The sequence below is a fragment of the Podarcis cretensis genome (assembly GCF_951804945.1).
Source record: "Podarcis cretensis genome assembly, chromosome: 9".
In the NCBI taxonomy this organism is placed as follows: Eukaryota; Metazoa; Chordata; class Lepidosauria; order Squamata; family Lacertidae; genus Podarcis; species Podarcis cretensis.
The window spans coordinates 29,369,084-29,395,705 of record NC_137178.1 but is presented as its reverse complement, the minus strand read 5'-3'; the positions used below and the strand labels follow the sequence as shown (position 1 = coordinate 29,395,705).

Sequence of the window (26,622 nt, the reverse complement as noted above, 5' to 3'; positions counted from 1 at the left end):
AGACCGATGATTATGCAATGGGCACATATGTGATTTTGTTGAAAGGTTTCAGAGCAAGTTCCTGTTCTTGCTTTGACTGTTGGCAAAATGTCTTGTGATTTCTCATAAGTCATAATCAGCAGCATATTTTATTCCTGCAAAGTAACGGCCATGGACTGAACTCTAGGGCATGAAAACCATATACGGTTGTTAGTCGGCTTGTGTGAGTGTGTGCCATTTGAGATTAGCTCATGCTAGGAATTAGTTCAGCCTTCCAAACCTGGTACCTTCCAGATGTTTTTGACTACAATTCCCATCAGCCCCAGTGAGTATGGCTGTAGTCCAAATATATCTGGAGGACATCAGGTATAGGTGATCAAATTGTATATTTTGAGTAGTTATAGTTACACTCAGAGAAGAAAGAAAAGGGGAAGGGCATTTAACGGTGCTTGAAAGAATTTGCCATAAGAATTAATTGCTCTTTCTGAGCAGGATTTTCCTATATTTTGTCTGTTACTTGGTGCATATCAACCTCAGTGCTTACAGGTGCAATCCAGCAGAGATGGTTCATGTATTCAGTGGGGCTTTCTTGTTGCTCACTATGGAAACGAGATGGGAGGGCCAGTCCCTGCCCATGCATTCAGGAATCTCGTTCCCTCCAAATAGGTGGCAAATGTAATCATTTCCATCCATGGGCTCCTGGTTTGCAGATATGGTGGAGCAAATCACTTTTTTAACATTGATTTTCCGGTCAAAGACTGCAATCCTAACCCCACATAACGGGCTGGGAGTAAGCCCTATTGAGTTCAATGAGATGTTTCTGAGCAGATGTGGTTAGTAGTGCCATTTCCCCCATTAGAGACAAATTAAGAGTTCTTCATACGTTAATCCATGAAGAGTGAATGGATGTTGGAGGGGGAGCAGGATTTCACACAGTGTCCCCGCCTTCAGCTGCCATGCATTAACCTGAACAACTGAACACAGCTCACATATAACCAGCTTGTATGGACATAGATTCCATTTATACATTGGGGCTCACTTCCACACACTCATTCCACATGCACTGTGTTAATAGACTAGAATGATGATCAATCTACTTCCAGTGAACAGAAAAGCAAAGTATTTTTTCCCATCATTCTTTTTTTTTTAAAGGTATTTTTGCATCGCTATTCAGCTGAAAAAGGCTGCAAGAGCAGTTTACAGATACAGTTGCAAACTATATTGGATTACTGGAATTGGTCTCAATATGTTTAAATTGTTTTATTGTTCATGTGTTTGCTACAGTGGATTCCCTTGAGAGGAAGGGTAGGCTATACATTTACCAAGTAATACATAAATATCGTGCTTTTCCATGTATAACACGCCCTGGTGTATAACACGCCCCCTATTTTGGGGGACTCAAAATTAAGAAAATGGGGGGGGGGAGAGATTCCCCAAAGTTGTTGAGCTTTTTGTTAAGCTTTTTTTTCGGGGGGGGCAAGAGTTGTTGGGCTTTTTAAAGGTGAAAATGCAAAAAAACCACCCCGCTCACCCGCCCCTCACGTACATCGCCAGACCAACCTATCCTCTGTCCCATTGCTGAAGAAAGCAGCAAATCGACAGCCCAGTTGCCGCAGCGACAGCCAATCAACAACAGCCCTTGCAGCAGCCACCAACGACAATCTCCAACTCACAGCAGCAATCTATCCACAGCTCCACAATGCACCACCCATGTATAAGACAACCTCTAATTTTGAACATGATTTTGGAATAAAAAAAAATAGTCTTATACACAGAAAAGTATGGTAATACGATAATCCCAGACTTTAGGCTTACAACCGACTGGTTGCCAGGTGTTTGGGAATTACTGCACAATGGACTTTGACAGGTGTCATTTACTGATAACACTATGGCATCAGATGATCAACAGGAGATAAGGTCCTGGCCTGTTGGGCTAAAAATGTTCCCTGAGGTAAAAAGACACCAAAGGAAATGTGATAGGGAGGGAGAAAGAAGAAAGCAGATTCAGGCACCGGTTCTTAGGTCACATCCACCATACATCCTTATTTAAAGCATCCCTTAACAGTCATGGGCTCCCTGAAAGAATCCTGGGAACTGTAGTTTGTTAAGGGTGCTGAGAGTTGTTAGGAGCCCCTCACAGAGCTAGAGTTCCCAGGAACTGTAACAAACTATAGCTCCCAGGATTCCTTAGTTAGAGCCATGGTTTCCAAGGTGTTACAGAGTTATTGTAGTGGAATGGAAAGACTTCAAAGAGAGAAGGAGCCAAAAGCTGCTAGTCTTTCAGCTGAGTCGATGGAGAGGCCATGCAGTCCCATCTCTCCCTCTAGAGGGTACAGGGTAGTTGGTGTGATGCCCCCCAGATTTTCTTGCCTACTCCTGCGAGAGGGAGGATCCTGATGAATCTGGTGGTGGAGCGCAGTCAACGGAGAGGTCCGTTCTGAAATATTTCACTTGGACAACCTTTAAGTCTTGTTTTGCTCCTTTTGGTATTTTGAGCATGGGATCAGAAGGCAACAAAAATAGCTGCGTAAACACATCTGTGTGTTTTGTTTGCAGCCTTGACCTTCAATATCTCTGGTTTTACTGTGCTCTCCATATTAACAATGAGAAATCCCTTATAGGGCGAAGCCACGACTCTTGCATTCTAGATAGTTGGAAGCTGAGTTGAGTTGTTAGGGCGCCAGTAATAACAGTTTCGCACGAGGGTACTTTTTTGGTATTCTCACTCTAACAAACTGATCACACTGTTTGCCTTATTTAAAAATAACACAAGCAGCGGGCGAGAATCACATTGTTTGACAATCCTGTAAAAGGAGGCATTTTTGCGCGAACACTGCCCCTGACTTCGATCTGATTAAATCAGTCTCCCTGTCTGCCTCTATGTTCTCAGTGTTGTTTTAAATTAATTTATTTACTTCCTCTTTGGATTGCCTCTGTAGACATTATCAGACACAATCTTCTGCATAATGCAAGCTTCTGCAGTGTAGCAAGTCAGTCTTGACATTCTCGTGTTTCTTGGGCTATAGAGGCTCTCTGGAAGAAGACAGTGAATAAAGACCAGAAGTCCTCCAGATTACTAGAGTTATACATTTAGCTCCTTAGATTGTGTGCAAAATATGGAAAGTCCAGAGCCTGAACAATCACACCAAGGTATCTGGTTGCAACAGTAGTGCTGTTGACGCTTCCACACCATACTTCTAAATAACAAGGCTTCCTCCAAAGAATCCTGAGAGCCCTCCTTAATCAACAATTCCCAGCGAATTACAGTTCCCAGGATTCTTTGGGGGGGTGCATTAAATATGCTTTAAATGTACAGTGTGGATGTAATGTGTGTCTCTGAAACATGACTGGCCAAGTGGTGTGCTGTGTTGCATTGTGTTGCTGTAATGAATCGCATTACCTCCTGATCCTGCAAGGCTCTGGTACAACTTGTTTGAGGATTCAGAACAAAACAAAAGTAAACACTGTGTCCATGTTGGCATGTAACACTAAACCATGGTTTAGTGTTGCACACTTGAGCAAGAAGGAGCCGCCTCTGGTCTTGGGTTCACATGCTCCCACTCTCTCTTTTTTTTTTTTTAAAAAAATGATATTTATTGTAGTTTCAAATAATACACAGAAACCAAAAACAACTTTCCCCCCCAAAAAAAGGAAAAAAGAAAGAGCAAAAGAGAAAAGACAGAATTAAAAAGCATTCAACATTTACAATCCTAATTTTCAATAACTTTTTTCTACGACTTCCCCTCGCCTCCCCTTCTTGTATTCCATGTCCAAATATTTGTTCAACAAGTTCTTATCCCTAATTTTTAACCCTAGTTTGTTATTATACTTAATTTAATTTATATATCATATTTTAACTTATGTACATTGATCATTATGCTTAAAGACTTTTTCTAAGGTCGACCCAATTTCCCTTCCACGAATTCCCCATTTTTATATTAATAACAAAGCAAAAAATAATAATAGAAAGAATCAGAATATTTTTGTACACCCTTCGGATTCCCAAACCCCACCCTCCCTTTCCCGGTTTCAATCCCTAGACCATTGTCCATCTGCTATCAGCCTGGATTCCTCACGTCAGAGACTCTTAATTCTCTCTCAGTTCCTATCTGCCGGTTTTTTTGATAGTCCTTTGTGTTAACCACCAAATCTCGGAAGGGCTCTGTCCCAAAAGTGTCCATGTTCCTTCCAGCCGGGCCTCCATATTTAAAGGTGGAGCTCAGAGCTTGTTTCTTGATCCTTTTAGGTCCAAACGTCCCAAAATCTTCAGATCTCCACAAAGGGAGATCTTTCCATTCCTCCTTCTTCAATTCAAACCAAATTTTCATCATCCAGTCCTTTTTTTCTTTTACATCCATCTTGGCAGGCCTCCGGCTCTCCTTTGCCTTCTGCAGCATTTCAGCCCCTCCTTCTTGCTGCTCCTGTTCAACAAATATCTCTTTCTCCACTTCCTCAAATTTCTCAAGTTTCTTTTCTTGTTCAGCTGCCTGGACCGTAGACAAAACATAACTTTGCTCTATCAATTTTCTCACGAGAAAGGCAACCTCGTCCAGGTCAGCTAGTATTTTCCGACCTATTTCCATTCTTGTAGTGTCCCTGAACCCCCTCTAGAGGGATTCTGGTTATTAAGTATTCCTTACACTTCCAGCCCAAAAGTCAAGTTAACTTGTTTCAATTCTTCTTTATTTTCAACAATTTATCACTATATTGTAGCTAATGTAACCAGCAAAAACATCAGAAACAAAGTTCTCTATTTCCCCCCACTTTGACAGCTAATTTGACAGCTGTCAAAATCTTCTATGTCTCCTCAGCAGGCTCCTCTCGCGGATCACTCCCGGGTCTCGGGGGGGGGGACTTTGGAACTTTAGCCCTCAAAGTTAGCTCTTATCCTCCAGCACAATTACTTACAGTATCAATCCGTGTAATTAATAGTTTTATCCAATAAAAAGGAGATATTCTCTCAACCTTAATTATTTAGTCCTTGCTTCAAGTTGTTTACAAGGCGGGGAGACGGACTTCCTCTTTGCATCTTCCCTGATCGTACCAAATTCAGAAACGGGCTTTTACTTTGAGTCCGAATGTTCAAAGAAAGAAGTCAGCGCTCTCCGACCATGGCATGCAGCTTCCCTCAGTAGGAGTAGCAGTCGACTCTCAGCACCACGCCTCCCCCCATCCCCCGTTCCGAAGCCTTTAAAAAGGCTCCTTCTCGGGTCGGGGATGGCGCAAATGGTGCCCGCCGAGTCACCAGGTCCACAGGCTTCTGCACCTGTGGTTTCTAAGGGTCCCCGCGTCGCCGCCGCGGCAGGACCCGTCTCCCACTGAGCCGATTCCCTCCGGAGCTCGGAGGGAATCCGCCATTAGGCGATGGCGCTAACCCGGAAGTCTTCCACATGCTCCCACTCTCCCCTGCTCTTCCTCCAGAGTTTATGTTCAGCCATGATGACTGATATCTACACAACTACAAGTCAGGTTATTTTATTGCTGAAACTAAACTCTTCCGGGGTCCTCCTTTTGAAGTCCAAGGCTCCTTCCTGTTCATTTACTTAGCAGCAAGTTATGCTTTGGCTTTTTGTATGACTGTAACCATTGGCTACTGACGAGGCACAAGAAGTTCAATTTTATCCCTGCATTCTGCTTAGCCAAGCTGCCATATTCCTAATTCTTAACAGGCATCGAATAGCTGTAAGCTATGGGAAAGCCAGGCTGAGCTGCTGCAAGAAAGGAAAAGCACGCTGAGATAAAAGGATCCCCTTTACCTCTTAACATATGCTAATTTAAAAGGCAGAGCTAGCTAATGGCATTAATATAAAAACTCCCAGCAGGTGAGCACCCGAGGTTCCAGTACCAGGCAACATCTGCATTCATTCTGTCTTAGTTATTTCAAGAGATATTTATTTTTAATGTTTGATATTTTATTATGTTTTTATATGTGCTGGAAACCACCCTGAGTGGCTGAGGAAACCCAGCCAGATGGGTGTGATATGAATTTGTTTGTTTGTTTGTTTGTTTGTTTAAAGTTAGAAGAGAGTTTAATTTTTTAAATAAATCAAAGACTGTGTGTAGGGGATTCCTGTATACAGCAGAGCACATTATCCTGAGAACGTTGATGTACAATTTTATTTTATATGCCTAAATAGGCAGACGAAACAATATCACTTCTAAACCACTTAATATTAAAACAATATCACTTTGTAAACCACTTAATATTGAAACATCTCCAAGTGGTCTACAGCAAAAACTTAAAATGTATACTAAAAACCATCGCCATAAACCACCAGAAAAAAACTGATCAAGGATCACAACAATGCAGCATCGTAAATACAAACAAAACAAAACAAAACAAAACCAACTAAATCCAGCTTTAGCGGTCAGGGTAAGTTTGGGAAAGTAGTAACCCACGAGGCTTCCTCTATGGTTAGGGTGAAGAACATTCCAAAGGACAACAGTGGAAAATACCCCTTTACAGATCTCCACTATACAATGGAGTGTAATGTGTGGTACCGCTAACTGGAACTTCCTGGATGACCACAGTGATGTTAGTAGGTCTACATAGGGACAGGCAGGCAGTGGCTGCATTATTGCTTCATGGGCAGGGAAACAAAGCAGCTCTAGTGAACATCATGCCCCTCATATTCGCTCGCAAAAAACTGGCGCAAGTGAACAAATCCTTGGTGCCTGAAAGCCTCAGTATCATTCAACACTATTCCCTCCACATTAAGTCTTTTAGTTTCCATGGAAGCTTCATTCTAACTATAATCTGGAAAGTTGGCAGTCATTGCTTCACCATCTGTAAAGGATAAAAGTCCTGTAAAAAATTGGGCCTTGTAACGTTCCTGAGTTACCACAAGCAATTGTTTAGAAGCAGAGAAACTGAATTATACAGCAACAATTAGCTGTACTTTGTTTTGAGGATTATGGCAAGTGAAAGAATTAGCTTTAATGACAGTACCTGGTGTACATAACCCACATATAAAAACACAGTTTTTATATCTACAGCATTTTTTCTCCCTGTTTAATTGACTTCTGATTCTATACTCACTGGCATTGGCTCTCCAGAGCTTCAGGCAACATTTGCAGCCTTAACTTGAGATGCTGAGACTGGAACCCAGGAACAAACATGCAGCCGTACCACTGAGCATCACAACAGTTGTATTGTTTCTTAAAACTGAAGGCAACAGTCAGTGTAAGAGCATAGTGTAGCCTGCTGACAGCTCAGAAGCTGAGTGTGAAGAAGGCACTGAGCATAATTTGCAGTAGTTAAAGGGCAGGATTTCAGAGGTTATCCCCACAACTAGCAGAAGCAAAGCAAATGTATGTAAAAGAAATCAGCACACAATTAATTTGAGCAGTGGTGTAGCGTGGGGGGGTGCAGGGGGGGCCAGCCGCACTGGGTGCAACATCTGGGGGGGGCGCTCGCACTCGAGTGCTAAAATCCACGGGTTAGGGGGCGCAAATTACTTGCCTTGTCCCGGGTGCTGACAACCCACGCTACGCCACTGAATTTGAGTAATTTACATAGATTGGAGAATTGACATAGAACTGGTGTTGCTTCAGCATTTTAAGCTTTCTAGTGTTTGCTTTTTAAACATGACAGATTTACATTTGTCTGTCTTGCATGTTGGCCATTATTTTCTTTCTAAATCTGCAATCCTTCAGAGTTCTGAGCCGTTAGGAATAGGAAGGGTAAGTACTGTGGAACTTCTGATGCTAGCTTTTGATGAGGGAATGCATCCTTTTTATGAGACGCAAGATGTTAAGTGCTCAAGTCAGCCTCTGTGTTGGCTTGAAACGGAGAACATTCAGCAAAGGACAAGCATGTGGCTGTACAACGTGTACATCTTTTTTTAAAAAAATGCCATGTTTAGAAGGCATGGGTGGTAGACTACTCTTTGGGGATCTGCCTTCCTTAAACATTTATTCCTTTTTTTATGGAAGTCATTATTTATTGCACTTCTCTTCTTTTGCAGAGAGATGGTCAATGCATGGTTTTCTGAGAGAGTTCATCCCATACCAGTGTGCAAAGAGGGGGCCAAGCAGCACGGTGAGGCCTGTTCTTGTCCCAGCCACCAGGCCGCACGGGCAGAGAGCACTAATCCCACACCCCCAACCAGGAAGATCTCTGCTTCTGAGTTTGACAGGCCCCTTAGGCCTATTGTTGTCAAGGATTGTGTTGGAACCGTGAGTTTCTTGTCGGACTCCGAAAAGAAGGAGCAGATGCCTCTTCAACCTCGGACGCTTGGGAGCGATGCAGGGGATCAGTGCTCAAGGCTCTTAGAATTGGTGAAGGACATTTCCAGTCACTTGGATGTCACAGCCCTTTGCCACAAAATTTTCTTGCACATCCATGAACTCATTGCCGCCGACCGCTACTCCCTTTTTTTGGTGTGTGAAGACAGTTCCAATGAGAAGTTTCTCATCAGCAGGCTCTTTGACGTTGCTGAAGGTTCCACCTTGGAAGAAGCTTCAAACAATGGCATCCGTCTGGAGTGGAACAAAGGGATAGTGGGACACGTGGCAGCTTTGGGGCAGCCTTTGAACATCAAAGATGCCTATGAGGTAAACAAAGAATAATTGTGCGGTGGGTGTGTTTTATCCAGAGAGACCACTCATCTACAGTCAAACCTCTTCTTATGTCTGCCTCTGCTCTCGTCCATTTCGCCCAACGTCTGCGGCAAACCTGGAAGTAACTGGTGGGTTTGCTGCTGTTCTTGCATGCGCAGGAGTGGCGATCGCCATTCGTGCATGTGCAGAAGCAGCAATTGCCATTCGCACATGCGCAGAAGCGGGCACTCGCCACCTGCACACAGCAGCGCCTCTCCCAGCGTCCCATTTAGACTTCCAGACAGGCCTCTGGAATGGATTGTGGTCGTGAGTAGAGGTTCCACTGCAGCTGAATATTTGCCAAACCAAAGATGTCCCATCTTTCCTCCAAAGAGCTCAATCATGGTGTACACGGTTCTCCCCCACCCTCCATTTTACCATCACAACAAAGCTGTGAGGTTGGTTAGGTTTGGAGATGGTGACTGGCCCAAGGCCACTCAGTTACCTTCAAGGCTGAGCCCGGATTAGGTCTCCAGAGTCCTAGCCCAACACTCTAACCACTATACACTACTCATTATGGATTTAGAAAATTCTGTGCGAATGTACATGATGAGGAACACAACAGTTGGCCTTCTGGTTAGAGAAGGTAATGGAAAGCACATGACACCAGCATGTTACTGAACTGTTAATAGAGCTATAGCACAGTTTATGGTGCTAGGTGGCTTGGGCCTAATATGCCAAAGTGTTGCCTTCCCTAAAATGCCTCACTGCAGTCTCTTAAGGTTGATTTAGACCATTGTCTACAATTTGCTCTCTGTAAGAACATAGGAAGCTGCCCATCAAACTCAATATTTCCCAAACTCTGATCTCCAGCTGTTTTTGGACAACAACTCCCATCATTCCTAGCTGCCAAGACCAGTGGTCAGGGACGTTGGGAATTGTAGTCTGAAAAACAACTGGAGACCCAAGCTCGGGAAACGCTGGTCTACATTGAGTGATAGGGGCTCTGCAGGGTTGTGGACAGGGTTCACCCCAAGCCTTACCTGGAGATGCCACTGGAGATTGAATCTGGGACTTTCTGCATGCATAGTGGATGCTCTGAGCTGTTGCCCTTTTCCATGCATCATGGATTCAGGTGTTCTTAGTGTCTTTCCCCACAACTGTGGAGCTGGGGATTTGCCAGAATGGACAGGCAACTAGTCACTGGAATTAAGTTAGGCCCAACACTTCTGCTAGTTCTTGGTATATTTTATTTGTGTTGTCATGATTAGTCAACTCTGGTTTGCATTTGTAACTGGGATTATTATTTTTTGGGCTGGGTTGTAGGGAGGAGATCTGTGGACCTGTGGATATTACCATCCTATAGTTGTCAGGCATGATATTTTGATTCTGGATATGTTTTGACATTGATTTCTGACATAAACTTTTAGAGTGCCCTAGAAATGGAAATAATGTAATTTGCTATACAATTTTTGAGGCTTTAAACTTGAGCAATTCTAGTAACATCTGGTAACGTGAACTTTGCACATATGTCTATGCTCTGAGGTATGTATGGAACTAAGTACAGTCTGAGTAAGAATGGCAAAACTAAACTTTTAACATTCTTTCCTGAAATGGAAGAGCTTAGTCTTTTTCATCACTATGGCTAATTTAGCCATAATTGCACTTCCCTCAGTTTTCTCACTTTCTGCAGGGAGAGAGAGAGAAAAAAATAAAATAAAAAAATGGTTGTGCTTTGGGTAAACAGCATGTTATGGAATATATCCAATCTGAGGGTGGGAGTGGAGGAGATTCTACAAATTTTTGTAAGCTTGCTAAAACTCTTTGTGACATTTGGGGTTCTTTATCTGCAAATGGTGATGATCCACATAGTGCTTCAGTCATTATTTTATGGAATGGAAATGTCAGGAAAAATAACTTGGGGATGAGTGGGTGACAGGGTCTTTTTTGGTAGTGACTCCAAACTTTTGCAATTCCCTACCCTGAGATGTTCACCAGACTCCTTTCTTTACTGTTTCTAAATGATCCCCCAATATCTTTTTATTTCATCAGGACTTTTCTGTTATAAGAAAAATGGGATTTATACTGTTTAAATTTTTTATATTACCTTATTCCCCCCTATTTTAAGTTAACAGTTTTTCTTTTTAAAGATTATAGTATTGGGTTTTTTTTATATTGTCCCCAGACAAAAAGTGAGCAGTAAGACAAAAACCAAACCATGACTATAGCTTGCAGTTAGTTTGGAGTGAAACATACCATGAGCCCGGGTTTAGACATAATGCACAGCCAAACCATGTCTTAGCTCCAGGTAGTATGGCAGCAGCAGGACCACAGAAGAGTGAAGTAGCTGTGATTTTATTTATAAGTGCCTGCACACTTGCATGTTCACACTTAGCTATGGTTTGGCTTAGTGTTATGTGCAAACCAGGCCATTGTTTTAAAGTGATTGTGTGCTGCCCTGGGAAAGCTTTGCCCTGCAATGTTCATGTGCCTTAGAAATTCGTTAATATTCGTTTTGATATCGTTTGTATTTCTGATGTCTGTTGTCTGTTGTTTTGAAGTTTGTTATATTTTGTGAAACTTAATAAATATCATTAAAAAAAAAAATAGAAATTCGTTAATAAGTAAATAATTGAACACTGCTGACAAGAGGAACAGTGAAACAGAACCTATTACAGTGGTACCTCGGGTTACAGGCCCTTCAGCTTACAGACGCTTCAGGTTACAGACTCGGCTAACCCAGAAATAGTACCTCGGGTTAAGAACTCTGCTTCAGGATGAGAACAGAAATTGTGTGGCATGGCGACAGCAGGAGGCCACATTAGCTAAAGTGGTGCTTCAGGTTAAGAACAGTTTCAGGTTAAGAACGGACCTCCAGAACAAATTAAGTTCTTAACCCGAGGTACATATTTTGCAGTGTTGTCTCTCTGTTCACTATGTATTTGGACACCTCTTAAGATATCTAAACCAAACTTTGCATGATGATTTCTGGGATCAAGGAGCAGGTTTTCCTCTGTGTTTCAATACAATTGGATGCCATTTTGAATCAAGATGGCAGACAGGACATTTCAAAACTGCACTGAAATTTAACCACCTATTACAAACTTGCATTATTTTTTGGGGTTTCTTAGAATTCCCAAGTATCCTATTGGCATATAAACTTAGGAAATAGGTATGGTTTCTGAAAAAATGTGTACATAGTTATCTATTTTCTTCTTTTGACAGGATCCCCGATTTAATGCAGAAGTGGACCAACTCACGGGCTACAGGACACAGAGCATCCTCTGTATGCCAATAAAGAACCATAGAGAAGAGGTAAGGTCAGGCATCTGGCTCTTCCTTGGTTGTAACATTTCCAGCTCCACTAATTTGTTTAACCGCTTTCAGCTTTCAGGCTTTGTCCCAAAGCACAACATGGTTTGTTCTTGATTTTGCCTTTTTATTATTTAAAGTCTGTCTGCATGTGATTCCACAGAGTTCAGTTTGGACCTGCTCTGTTAACTATGCAGAATTGGTAGACAGCCAGTTTCCTCCCCTCCCCGTGTTGTCATTTAACAAGTAACATTAGCCATTTTGGGCAAAGTCGGTGAATTTGCATTTTTTTCTTGCAAATATAAAACTCCTATTTTCTTGTAACTTTTATTTTTCACCCTTGCTCAACTGAATCTGCATTATGAGGAAGTATTGTGTATGTAGAAAATGTATTACTAGAAAGGTCTAAAATACAATGAGCTACATAAAATCAGGCTTACAGTCTAAAGCATGGAAAACAAAGGAAGGGAAAAATGGGAAAGAATTTCTTTTTTTGAAAAAAGAAAATTTGTGAAAAAAAGAAACTGCAGAATTAAAAAAGGATGTCTTGCTTTCAGTGTTTGCCCATCAGAGCTATATTGTTAAAAAAATCCCATTTATTATGATGTCAAATCTAAGGACTCATCTATACTTCCTCCAGGCCTAGAAGGCACAGCTCCAAGAGATTTTATGCTTGTCTCATGTTTCCTAAGGAATTCACTTTTTCCAGAAAAAACCCACTCTCAAACCATTGAATTGGAGAAAACATCAATCCATGGAAATCCTGCTTGGTGTTTGCTCTGTTTTAGCAATAAAGAGCAGGTTTTCCTAGGGGAAAGCAGTGGGACAAGTGGAAGTGTGGATAAGCTCTAAGCATGACATGGGAAATGTTCATTGAAAGGTGGTATAAAAATATTGTGAAAGTAGTGTACCCCCTCCCAAGGTTAAAACATTATGAAAGCCCTGCCTTTGGACTCGTAATCCAGTCTTGCTGAAATTGGTGTCCGCCAAGTAATAATCATATAAACTGGACCGTAAAGAAGGCTGATCGCCGAAGAATTGATGCTTTTGAATTATGGTGCTGGAGGAAACTCTTGAGAGTCCCATGGACTGCAAGAAGATCAAACGTATCCATTCTTAAGGAAATCAGCCCTGAGTGCTCACTGGAAGGACAGATCCTGAAGCTGAGACTCCAATACTTTGGCCACCTCATGAGAAGAGAAGACTCCCTGGAAAAGACCCTGATGTTGGGAAAGATTGAGGGCACAAGGAGAAGGGGATGACAGAGGACAAGATGGTTGGACAGTGTTCTCGAAGCTACCAGCATGAGTTTGACTAAACTGCGGGAGGCCGTGGAAGACAGGAGTGCCCGGTGTGCTCTGGTCCATGGAGTCACAAAGAGTCAGACACGACTAAACAACTAAAGAACAACAACAACAACAACAACAACAACAACAACAACAACAACAACAACAATAGTTAAGTGATTCTCCTATTCCTGTGTAGTCAAGATGAACAGGGAAGATGCATCAGCGTCCTTGGGAAAACCTGGGGATTACAGAATAGAAAAAGTCTGCTACTTGGGCGTAGGGGAGACTCAGCACTGCTCAAGGAGAACCTCACGTACTCGGTGAGCTTGGAATGCTGACTGTTGTGAGGGGTGGGGACGGGGGCAAAAGAAACAGAAAACCAAGCAGGATAGGATGTGCAAAAGACAAGATATATTTGCCTAATATGTGCATTTGATAACTTGAATGGGTAGGTGAAAATTTAGAATTTATTACTATAATTGAAATAGAAATGCAATGCATCGCACCATAGGCAGGAAGACGGTGGCCAGGTGACTAGTCTTCCTGCTCAGTGGGCAATTTTAAGGCCCTTGCTCTCCCCTTCCTCTGGTTCTTTCCCTTTAAAATGGCACTTAGGCCCCAAAGCCTTTCAAAAAGAGGGTTGTCATCTGTAAAGTAAGATCCAGGACAACTCTGGAAGGAAATGGGCCCATCCTCGAAGGAGTCTGAACACTGAACGGGAGAATGCTTCGCTGCAATGTTTTGCTGCCATGCTGCTTGCTGCTACAGATTTTTGTGGAGCCTTTGCTTCCTCTGCCCTTCACTCAATGACCAGCTTGCTTTATGTTTAGAGAATACATATGACAGTAAACTGGCCTCAAGCTGGTCTTTTGTTAGAGTGTCCCTGGGCTTATTTTGACTGTATGGAGTTTCTCTTGTCACATAACTTTTGGTTCAAAGGCTAATTTTTGGACCTGAGTTTTTTCAGTTCTTGTTTCCCAGCAGCATTTCAGCTTTTTCCAAAATATACTTACAGTTTCTAGTGATATATTAACTCATGTTAATCCCAAACGTCATGTTACTTTAAACTTATTATTCTTTGAGCTGTGGCTAATTTAAACATTAGCTCCATCTCCTTGATCATTTTGGCCATCCGCTGGGATGAGAGGGTTGTTGGTTTTTCGTCTGAATATGCATTTCTTTTCTTTCAGACAAGATTTGAGTTTGCAGAAATCTTTTCTCAGCCCTCCAGAGTCTACTTGGGGTTACATCATCCTCAGTAATTTATTGTCATATGCACACCTGGCTGCCTCATGGCCTAACCCTGACTTCAGTTTATGGGTGGGCAAATCTGTCATTCCCCCAGAATATAATGCATTTTATATGTTATTTTCACTAGCATATGTATTTTATGCATTTCTGTACACATTCTGCAAGACAGCTGTGTTTTGATTCACATATTGGAAGGAGAAGTTTGAATTAGGTAGTTTCTCATTAAAATACAAATAAAATCAAATTTTCCCCACAGCTCTACTTCATTTCCTTTATATCATGAACATTCAGCAAAATAGTTAATAGGTACACCACTAGAAAGTCACAAAGATTGTTAACAACACAATCCTATACATGCTTTTGTGGATATAATTCCCTGTTAAGGATCCAGCTTTCTTATGTGTAAGCAAACACATGAGGAGAAGCTGGGACATAATGTCAGGCCCTGCACCCTCAGGGATGTCATCTACACAGTTTAAATCCCCCCACATATTTGGGGGCAAATTAACCCAGCAGAAAGTATCTTTGGCTCATGGAGACATAAATAGGGCTTAAATTTCACTGTGTCCAGTGGAATTTACTCCCTAATAAGTGTGTTTATCATTTCAACTTAAACTACACTAACATTGCAGGGATGCTTCTCCAATATGCAGTGATGCATACTGGGGCAGATCTTCAGAACTGTAGTTTTACTTGAAAGTAAGGAAGTAGGTTTACTTGAAACTCATTCACCTAGCAGTAAATAAAGGACTTCCTTCTTTCCTGTCTGCCCATTGCACCATTTTCTGAAGTGTATAGGCTACCACTTCTTGTTGATCTTGCTGTTGGCATATGTATTTTTCGCTGCCATTGCAAGTGCTTGTTTCGACTTGGCAGACTCTGGAGCCTGGCCCCAAGTCAACCGACAACCAAGCCGACCACTGCATGTGGGGATGTCTGGCGTCGGAGGTCTGGTGCACAAAGTCCACGGTTTGCTCATGACATGCTTTCTTTAGACAAGCCGGCCAAAACAAAACAAGAATGTGTCAGGAGTTTGGCTCGCAAGCCTCCATTAATCATAAGCTCCATGTGGCCTTGGGTGCGTTGCTACCATCTAGTCAGCCATCTTTGATCAACGAAGAAACGAAATGCCGTGTTCTTAGGTCAAGACACTGCAGGGCTAACAAACTTGTTTAAAGAAGTATTCAGTTTGCCGTTGGTAGCTCCCGAAATGAAATACAATGACTTTGGATAGGTTTACCCTCATAAACGAAAGCATGGCCCCAGCTGAAGCAAAGCATCCCCTTCCCATTACTTGCAAGCGTAAAACAAAGTGATAGATGAACAAATTGGCAGAGGTTGAAATGAGAGGGAAAGGGAGGGGGCGAAGTGCTACACTCACTTCTAGTCATTTTGAACTGGAGGGACAGAGTTTTGGAATGTTTCTTGGGGAAAGCTGGTTTCTCTTCCCACCCCACCACAACCCTTTCTTTCCTTTTAGCTCTCTTAGCAGAAGGTTTTCATCACTCTCGCCATAATGCCTTACTGACACATTTCTGGAATGAGGCTTGATCCACGGAATCAGACCCTAAATTGCCATCTGCTTTTAGCTGCTTTTCCTACTTTTTGAAAGCCATTAACAACATAAAAACACACTGGCTCCTTGTTCCAAAGAAAACGCCCAGAAAACAGACACAGCCATTATCATGAAGATCTATCTAACAGATAAAAGAAGCTGCTTTGGCTCTGAATGTTCACCAATAACAAGCCGGCTTTGCTTTCTGCAAAGCTACTGAAGCCGGGCCTCAGGCACGTGTCAGCCATGGCACATCACTCCCACAAGTGACATTTCATTGGCTCAGCCATCTGTGCATGTTCTGGGCAGGATGTGCCCCATGCCCTGTGTGTGGATGTCAATGAACACTTTGGGCAGGCAGAAAGGCAGGAGCAGCTCACAGCCCTCCATTTTGAAAACCAAACTGAAAGCAAGGGTGTGACTTTGGCCACATCCACATCAAAAATTTAAAACACTGTGATGCTATGCACTGTGAAGCCACAGCTTCCCCCAAAGAATTATGGGAGCTGTAGTTTAAGTGTGTTAGGACACCCCTGTTCCCCTCACAAAGCTACACTTCTTAGAGTTCTCTGTGAAGAGGGATTGATTGTTAAGTCACTTTGAAAACTGTAGTTCTCATAGTGGAAAAGGGATCTCCTAGCTACTCTCAGCAACCTTAACAAATTAACAAATGTATGGTGTGAATGCGACCTTGTCTCATGGTGTACTCTGCTCTTGATTGCCACAAGCAGAGCATGGGGTTGAGTAACATGTCCATAATATACACTGAAAACCACATTGGGAAAGATGGAGGAGTTATTTTTGTTGTGCCTCACTTTATTCGGTGACAAGAATTTTTGAGGTGTTCTTGTGATAGTCCTACAAATGCAGCTAATCGTAGTAACAATGAATGCACCAAATGGACTCACTTTTGCTAGTCATTAGCACCCTGTTTTGCTAGTTTTTATTGTTCTTATTATCTCCATCGCTGTCCTTCTGAGGCCAGTCAGCATTCATAGAGCAACTTACAAAAGAATTACAAAAACAGCACAGGATAAGTATTCCAATCAAGGTTTAAAAACTTTAAAAGCCTGATAAAATAAAGAAAGTTTTTGTCTAGTACGGAAATGATGGCGAACCTCCCTGGAGGGGACAGTCCATAGGTTGGGCAACGGTACCTAAAAGGTTCTCCTGGGTTGCTAATCACCCTGCTTCTGATGGGGGGGGGTCACCCAATGAAGAACCTCAAATATAGATTTCAGCACATAGGAGGAGTCTTGATAAGGGAGAAGATGGTCCAAGGAATACCATGTGGGGCTTTAAAGTTAAGCTCAAGAGCTTTGAACTGAGCTCAGAATCAAACAGAGATGCAATGCAGCTGTTTCAAAACAACTGTGATGTGATCCCACCTCCTGGTCCTTGTCAGAAGTTTTGTAGCCCCACTGCAGACTAACTGGACCTTCCAGACCATCTTCAAAGGCAGCCCCATGTAGACTGCATTGCAGTGATCAAAGATTACTCTCTGAATGCTAAAAATCTATGATAGCCCCCAAAGTAAAAGCACAGCCTCAAGGAACAGCAGGAGCCTGCATGCAACTACCTTAATAGAAAAGTAACGAGCATTTATAATACAAGAAAGTGGGCACGTGGAAAATGTGATGGCAGTGCATCTATTTTTATACTTATATTTTAGTTTGAGAATCACCAGAAACTATATACTTAGAAATAGACTCGCATCCTTCTTTCCATGAAAGGGGAAGGCATGAGAAATGACATTGTTTTGTGGCTTTTTGTGTGTGTATATATATTTATTCTTGCAGGAGGAAAGCTAAGACAAGAAGCTGCAGGAAACTTCAGAGATGCCCATTAGATGTTGGGGCCAGTGAAGTCAAGAAGATGATTTGGGTTGAGTACACACCATAAATTTGAAGCACATGGCTGCCCCCAAAGCACCATGGGAACTGTAGTTTCCCCCTCATAGCCACAATTCCCAGCACCCTTAACAAACTATAGTTGTAGGATTCTTTGCAGGGAGTCCTGTGCATACATGTGCTTTAAATGTTTAGTGCGCATGCCCTCAGCCCTTCTCTTCAGAGCACATTTCTGGGAAGTCTATCTCACAGACTTTGAATGGAAAGAATACCTGCAGCTTTAGAGCAGAAGAAAGCAGTTTTAGAGCTGAGCCTACTTTAAATCACAGAAGAAAAAGAGCTGCTCAGGGAGAAATTTAAACTGAAAAGTTCAGATCTGTGGAGTGGGGGGGGGGATGTTTTTGTTAAAGGAAAATGATTGGGAGAAATGGGGAGGGGATCACCATACTTCAGCAGGAACACTATGACCCTTCTTGAATTTGACAGTGTCTTCTGAACCAATAGTATTGGGCGGGATTCCTAATTTATCCAGAAAACTTCCTGACAAACATAACACCAGGTTGTTTCAATATTCCTAAAGTGTTTGCAGCAGGCAAGAAGGAAAAAAGTGGCAATTTTGTTGGAACAGATGTAATAACAAGGTCTCTCCCCCTCTGAATAGATTCATCATGTAGGGATGGTGAACCCGTGGCTTCCAGAGGTTGTTGGACTTCAACAACCATCAGCCTTAGCTAGTTGGGGCACTTGTCAGGAATGATGGTTCTGGGAGTCCCACAACATCTGGAGGGCACATGTTCCCCATTTATGATGCAAGGGGTCAGGATTGTGGGTAGAAGAAATCAAGGCTGTGGAAGTCTAGTGAGAAGGTGTTGAGGGAGGGTGCAGACAGATGATTTAGAGGGCAAGAACATCAGAGAAGAGCCTAGGCTGTGACTATGAGGTCGCATCCATTCCATACTTTTAAAGCGTTCTTTAAAACGCTTAGAGCCAGTGTGGTGTAGTGGTTAAGAGTGGTAGACTCGTTATCTGGTGAACCGGGTTCATGTCTCCGCTCCTCCACATGCAGCTGCTGGGTGACCTTGGGCTAGTCACACTTCTCTGAAGTCTCTCAGCCCCACTCACCTCACAGAGTGTTTGTTGTGGGGGAGGAAGAGAAAGGAGAATGTTAGACGCTTTGAGACTCCTTCGGGTAGTGATAAAGCGGGATATCAAATCCAAACTACTACTACTACTACTATTCTTCTTCTTCTTCTTCTTCTTCTTCTTCTTCTTCTTCTTCTTCTTCTTCCACTTCAACAGTCAGGACTTTCTCCCAAAGAATCCTGGGAACTGGAGTTTGTTAAGGGTGTTGGGTAAGTAGCTCTGTGAGCGGCCTCCCAACAACTCTCAGCATCCTTAAGAAAGTGCAGTTCCCAGGATTCTTTGGGGGGCAGCCATAACTGTTAAAGCTGCATAAGAACACTTTAAATGTGTGGTGTGACTGAAAATGCAGGCAAATAGGCAGGTGGAAAGGAGCAGCTGGACAAGAGATGCCCAAGTGGGGTTGGATGGTTTGAGGGGGAGAAGTGGGAAATATGTTTATCAATTCAGTGGAAGAGGGGAAAGAAACGGGACGAGGGGATGGTTGGGTGTGACTGAGTATCCTTGATTTGGGCAAAGAGCAGGAGCAGCTTACTGAGTAAAACATAGATTTACGTGTTTGCCACATTCTGTAGGACAAATGGGAAAAGAACCCCATGAACGGCTTGAAAATGTAGTGGTTTACTGGAGTGGTCTAATGATTAAGGGAGCCACCAGTTTTAAAGGCCAGCATAGGTAGAACGGCTAACTGGTATCCATTGTTTAGTTTTCTGGCCAAGAAGGAAGTTCATTTCCATAGGGGTAAAAACAGCCAGAGTATGCCTAAATAAATAAATATATCATGCAATCCACATCTAAAATAATTATAATGCAATCCGCAGCTGAATGTGAACAGGGCCCCTTTGCTCTAAAAGAGACAAATATATATTTCCGGCCCCTTTGTGCATTCTTTGGTTTAGTGGATAATTTTTCTTTAGTGCTGTCTTTACTGAATCTTATAATCGTCACAGGAAGCTTTAAAAAAAAATGTTTAGCTTAGGAATAACAATGAAAAAAACAACAACGGCACATTCTCCCTTTGGGGTTTGAAGTAGTTTTCACAGAATTAAATCTCAGATCTGAATGTACAAGAATGCAGCGAGAAGCATCCAGATAAAATAAAACGCTGAACGCAGCTAGCGATGCTACAGAAATGCCTGTGGCCTAGGGAGAAAAGCCTGCAGGGAACCAGGAAGGGCAAAGTCGTTTTGAAGGCTAAAAGTCAGCATGTCTATTTTAGGCCAAAATAATCAAAAACAATAGTGAGCATTAAACTCCACGGCAGTTGATATGATCGTAGAAGCTTTTCCTTTTCACACAAATGAAACATCTGAAATGGAGCAGCGATGAACATTGTGCTCCGGAAGATTAGAAAGACAACTAGCTGTCATGGGAGGCTTCTAGCAAGGGTAGCCAACGTTGTGCCCTCCACATGGTTGGCCAACAGCTGCCACCATGCCTGACCATTGGCCATGCTGTTGGAGGCTGACTGGAGTCCAGCAACATCTGGAAAGCACTATGTTGGCCCCTCCTGGTGTAGAGGACACACCAGTCATGAAACTACAACAATAAGTTTACTCATTCCAACAAGAGCAAAACAGGAAACTCCTGGCTGCACCCAGGTTCAACCAAGTCAAGTGCCACCTAGTGGCTAGACTGTATAACAACACTGTCCGCACAACAGACAGCGGCAAAGTGTTAATGGAAGAGAACTGTAGTTGTATTGGCGATGAAAAGCCATGCATAGAGAGAGCAGCAATGGGGGAAATGAGGGTAAAATACAATTATGGCTGCAAAATCACAGGCTTTACAGCTTTGACTTTAAGTCTTCCCCATGAGTATGTGATACAGTGTGCAATTCAACCAAGGTGGGATTTCTGCCTAAAGTGTGTAAAGTTATGCCAACCCATATTGTGATGGGCTTGCCATTATTATTTTTCTTTTTTAAAAAAATAAAAATTATTGGGTTTTTTTTTTTCTTTTCCCAAAGGGAGCATGAGAACATACAGTAACTCCCTTTAACAAGCATTTTCCTCCTCCCACAAGTCACAAAATTCTATGGAAAAATGTTATTCCAAAGCTTCAGATGTGAGTCCTGTGATTACTCAACAGCACATCATTTCCCCATATGAATCTCTGAGAATGGCACAGACTGTATCACTTGCTCAACATTCAAAATGGGTTGCTGGATTGGCCCTGTACAGTGGTACCTCGGGTTACATACGCTTCAGGTTACAGACTCCGCTAACCCAGAAATAGTACCTCAGGTTAAGAACTTTGCTTCAGGATAAGAACAGAAATCGTGCTCCAGCGGCACGGCAGCAGCAGGAGGCCCCATTAGCTAAAGTGGTGCTTCAGGTTAAGAACATTTTCAGGTTAAGAATGACCTCCGGAACGAATTAAGTATTTAACCCGAGGTACCACTGTATATCCGTTAGTCATTGCGTAGACTGAGCTGAATTTACCCCCACATTTCTCCAAGAATGACTGGCCGGCCAGAGAATCACCATTTGGTGGAAGTAAGTACCAAGCTGCTGAGAGGGAGGCGAAGACATCAGAGTCTGGATCTGGTGTGCAGAACTCATGTCTATTTCTATGTGCAAAGAAGCTTAAATCTGTTTATAGTTTCAAACTTCTATGTATATTTCAGCTATTTCTAAACTCCTATTCTAACACGGAGAGCCCAGGACTTTGTTGAAATGCATGCTGTCACATACACTGTGTTTGTTAATTGTGTAAACCTTGGCCTGGCCCTCTCACCCCTGTAGGCTTGAAGAAATTCTCTCGAGTTGCATGTGTCATTTATTAATTGCCTATCTTTAGGAAGCTAGAGGCTGCATACATTTAAAGGAAGTTTCCCCCCACCCACCCAAGAATTCTGGGAACTGTAGCATGCAAAGGGTGTTGGGAATTGCAGCTGTTACTGGTAAACTACAGTTCCCAAGCTTCTTTGGAGCCATGGACAGGATGTGCTGTAAATGTTATTTAAACACTCAGTGTGTGCACAGCCTTTGTCATGGACCAGGCTTATTAGTGCAAGGCAAATACTTGGCATTTACTTGGAGTTGCACCAGTTCAAATGAGTTCAGAATCTGTTCTGGCTGGCTATAGAAAATAATTTCCTTTCATGGTCCAGCCAATCAAGGATGTTAACATTCCTTTAAACTAAAATAATGCCGAGGCTTATCACCCAAGAGAGTCCTCAGCATGTGCCTGTTTCTTTCCATTTTTCACAATCCCACATATAACAAGTCTAGTGTCCTGCAGCTGGATCCAAAGAATAAAGGAGCCCGCATATGGTTCACATGCTTTCCATAGTAAAAGAGAAACCTGCAGGGCTAATAAGGAGCAGCTGAATGGTCTTTTTAGGCTATATTAACACAGTCCTTTTTTTACTGTTCCTCACAGCTCTTTAAGAACCACAAGTTTCCCTTTCATGGCAGGAAGCTGTTTACACAGGGCGAAAGTGTTCTCCTTTTGGATTCTTCAGCGCCTGCGATACCATTGAAATGGATTCAGCTTTCTGTGGTTCAAAGCTAATAAAAATAAAAAGGCCAGTGTTGTGAGCCAACACCTGCATGGCAGCTGTGCACCTGTGGACTGGTGTCAGAGAACATTGGGAAGCTTAGAGAGTTTACTCACATTCTCAATGTGAGCTGCCGTGTGCTTAATACTGAAATCTCTTTGCTCTGGAATCCTTACACAAGGGCTGGTGGTGACTGGACAGTAATAGACAAAATAGCATGCATTGAAGAGTACAATAAATAACCCTCCTTAAAGCATGCTGTAGCATTTGTGGCATTGGCAGGGACAATTAATGTGGCAAAGAGCCTGGGCTCTTTGGACCTGGGGGGAAACAGATGCAAATCCCTCCTTACTGGTGGACAGCCAGTATGCTGTCTCTCAGCCTAACTTACCTCATAGAATTCCTGTGAGGCACTTATAGCGCAACTCTGTACAGTGGTACCTCAGGTTAAGTACTTAATTCGTTCCGGAGGTCCGTACTTAACCTGAAACTGTTCTTAACCTGAAGCACCACTTTAGCTAATGGGGCCTCCTGTGCTGCCGCGCTGCCGGAGCCCGATTTATGTTCTTATCCTAAAGCAAAGTTCTTAACCTGAAGCACTATTTCTGGCTTAGTGGAGTGTGTAACCTGAAGCGTATGTAACCTGAAGTGTATGTTACCTGAGGTACCACTGTACATGTATTCCCATAGAGTTCAATAGGGCTTATTTCCCAGAAATTTCATCCTAAAACACTGCTCTGAGGTGGTGTAGATAAGGGCAGGAGAAGAATGAACCAAGGGCCACGACTAAGTCTGTTTCACTATCTCTCTTGATTTATCTTCTGCGCCAAGTCAGGCAGAAATGCAGCAGGTGCAGCCACTAGTTGGATTTCAGCTTCTTGCGAAACTGCTTAGAGACGCAGAACCGGGGGCGAAAGGCAAGCATATTTTTGGTGGAGTTGTTGAACTTGTTGTGGAGAATTGATTCCATTAACGTGCACACCTCCACCAAGAGAGAATTTAGTGTGTGACGTCATCCTCCTGGGGGATTGCCGAGCTGCCTAAAAGCAGGCCCATTTACGAAAGCCATGGTTGCAGTAGATGTTGGTGAGAGCCGGAGATTTGCTTGCCTTGGGGGATGATCCAGAGAAAATGGATGAAACTCCGCCAGTGTAAGAGGGAGCTGTGAGGCGTTTAGTTAGGAATTTATAGTAACAGGAGTTTTGTGGGTGGCTGTGGGGTGTTCTTTTCGGTGAAACTGCCATGTTATCTGTTCCTTGTGGTATCTGTTGTATGCAGATAAAAAGAACTTGACTCAGGGTGATCTGGACTGTCTGTGCTTTGAGGTATGATATTCTAAAATAAGGACACTTCCGTTAAATTAAAAGATGCCTTGGGAATTGGAGAGCAGCTGTGTGATGATATAAGTTGTCTAAAATGGTGGCAGCCTTTGTACATCGATTTTGTGTGTGTGTTTGGCTATAGTGTGGGGCAGGTGAGGGGTTTGCATTATTGTTGCTCAGACTTTGTTTTGTTTTGTTTTGTTTTGGAAGACTTCTTTAAAGTGTGGGACTTGTATGATGATGCCAAGAGTAGTTTACCATTAACTTTAAAAGAGCAAAGTTGGATTTTATGCAGTGCGCCTGACAATGCAACCTTTATTTAAAACGAGCATTTTGAGACCATGCTTGCTAATGGCCAACTTCGCAGCACAATGATCCCACTTGTGTTGCCAGTAGCTTGCAGAGCTTGGTGTGAAAGTGAGTGAGGAAGCCTATAAATCCCCATCTAACCCACTGAGATAATGAAAGTGTTTTTCCACCCAGTTTTGCAACTTGGCTATTAGAACTTTGGTGCTTAGTGGGTGAGCACACTTTTCCATATGTCTGCTTTGCAAAAGATCTGTTGAGGTCTGCATTAATAGCCAAAGGCATCATTTCCTGTTTCGTATCCCTTCCAAACAGCGGTGGTCACAAATAATTCTATTTCTGGTGGACTCCAGGCAGCAGCCCCTTGCTACTAATGTGCTAAAGCTGCTAAACTGAATTACAGCCTTCTTTATCTTGTACATCTTTGGTTTCCTAAGGGTGCAGAAAGCTCACGAGAGGCAACAAATAAACAAATAAAACTTTCCTCTCTCCTACTGGGGCGTGGTTAGAAGATCTGAGTTGCTAGGGGTGGGAATTCCAGATATTGAGAGCCTCCAGACAGGCCTCAGTGGGAAGTGAAAGCTTGCTCAAGGTTCTGGGTTACTCTCAGACCTTTTCTTCTTTATATAAACGGAACAGTTTAAAACCAAGCTCCCCCCACCCTTCCCCTCTCTTTTGTGCAGTGGTGTAGCTGGACTGGACTTTTGTGCTGAACTCCAGGGCTCCAAATGGCCTCCCAGAGGGTGCCATATGATGGTACCAGTGGCAAATAGGTCTGGACTCAGCACCTGGGCTGGGATCAGCATGCCAAAGCCCCATGGGGTTGATGCAGGTTGTAATAGCTTCCTCCTTCCCCTCTCCCCACGTTTTAAGGTTAGGTTGGGTTAGTTTTAATATGCACAGCCCATTTTTCTATTAAAACAACACTCAAAAGTGGCTTACAATGTAATGCAGCAAAAATACAATGTGAAATGTAGTAGGTAAAGCTACATATTCAATATCAAGAGCGATAATTTGTTCCAGCTGCTGATCATCTTGTGTCCTCAGCAGAGCAGAGCTCTCCCCAAAATACCACCCCAAATTACTGCCCTCCTCCACCCCCTATAACAAAAGGGTGCTTATTCCTAAGGTAAATGCATTTTCCATCAGAGAAGTAGAAGCATATTGTTCTCAATGGCAAGATGGTGCCATGACGTAAGTTACTTTAAACCTGCTACTTGGTCATTTCAGAATGGTAGCAGTGTATTTCCATATAACATATCATGGTGTATTGTTTTTATCTGTTATCCCCCCTCTCTTTCTAATACAGATTTGCCTTATATTTTCTCTGTCTTCATGTTAGTATGGTATATCTACACTAAAATTAATTCAAAATATTCATTACAACTGCAAAACTGCACATGCTTAGAGTATTGGGGGGAAAACAACCGAGGTCAACAAACCTTTTTTTTTATATTGCTCTAACATACTATGAATATTAATGGAAGGGAGAGAAAAGTTTGTTTGCAGCTTGCAACTGAAGTAGTACAGACAACCTCTAAGGGGTGGGGTGGGGAAGTAAGAGCATATGCTGAAGAGTAAATGCTTATTACTTGTCCAGTAATGTTGTTTGGAATGATGAGTTTAACTCTGTTCCAGTTTGTAGTGCACTCTTGGGGTATGCATGGAAGGTTTGTCTGAAGGATTTGGGTTAGGCTTAAATGTTGGTTCGATTCATCTACTTAATTAAGGAATGTGTTCCTAGGTTCATTTCCCACAGTCTGGTCTTGTTCTTACTCATGGTGGTATTATTTGATCAGTTTTAGGGAAGAATAAAAATCTTACTTATGTGTGATGATGCTCCATCAGCCTAAATTATGCATGTTTAGATTTTTCTCACTTTGCTGAATGTTTTTCACAACTCCAGAATCCATTTCTCCAGGACAAGAAAGCGTAGATGCTATATATCTGCAGATAACTATCTGGAACTGGTGCTATATTTTACATGCATTTCTTACCTGGCTTTCAATCTGGTGCACCCAATACTGCACCCCCATTGCACCAGTGTCCCAGTCTGAGAAGGTAGCAAATCTAGAAGAAAAAGAGAAGAGAAGAGAAGAGAAGAGAAGAGAAGAGAAGAGAAGAAGCTCTGATCCCAAACCTCCACTGCCTTGTTGCTATACTCCTTTGTAAGAAAGGCTTTGGGAGTAAACCCTATGGAAAAATCAGTACCCATTGCCTTTCTTTGGGAGAAGAAAAGGCTGAGGAGTAAACCCTACACAAATCTGGAGTGGAGTCCCTAAGGCGGTTGGGTGGTGCCTTGTACATCTATTTCCGGCAACTCCTGCAGCCAAGCTGTTGACAAATGTATTGATCTGCTTTCTTTTGGACCACACCAGCAAGGTCGAGGGGTGTGTGTGTGTGTTGTTGTCTGGGCAGCCCAGGACCTCCATCCACACTGTCCAGGCTTGCACCCCAGAGAGGCCACTTTGGTGCTGCTAATGCAGCAAAAACAACGTGGGAGTCAGCAGTTGCGAGTTACCGGTCTCTGCATCCACAGCAGGTGCTGTGATTCTACAGCGGTTTGACTTCA

At 42.7% G+C, this 26,622-nt stretch overlaps 1 protein-coding gene across 9 annotated transcripts in view; it reads left to right on the top strand.

Annotated features, from left to right (window-relative positions):
• The window catches only part of PDE5A (phosphodiesterase 5A), a 94,916-nt gene that overhangs the window by 25,780 nt on the left and 42,514 nt on the right, over positions 1 to 26,622 (top strand). For all 9 annotated transcript variants that reach the window (XM_079990379.1, XM_079990375.1, XM_079990373.1 and 6 more), the window contains exons 2-3: positions 7,947 to 8,535; positions 11,746 to 11,835. In XM_079990379.1, the coding sequence (XP_079846505.1) occupies positions 7,951 to 8,535; positions 11,746 to 11,835 (675 nt within the window). In that variant the 5' untranslated portion in view covers positions 7,947 to 7,950. The remainder of the gene's footprint in view (positions 1 to 7,946; positions 8,536 to 11,745; positions 11,836 to 26,622) is intronic.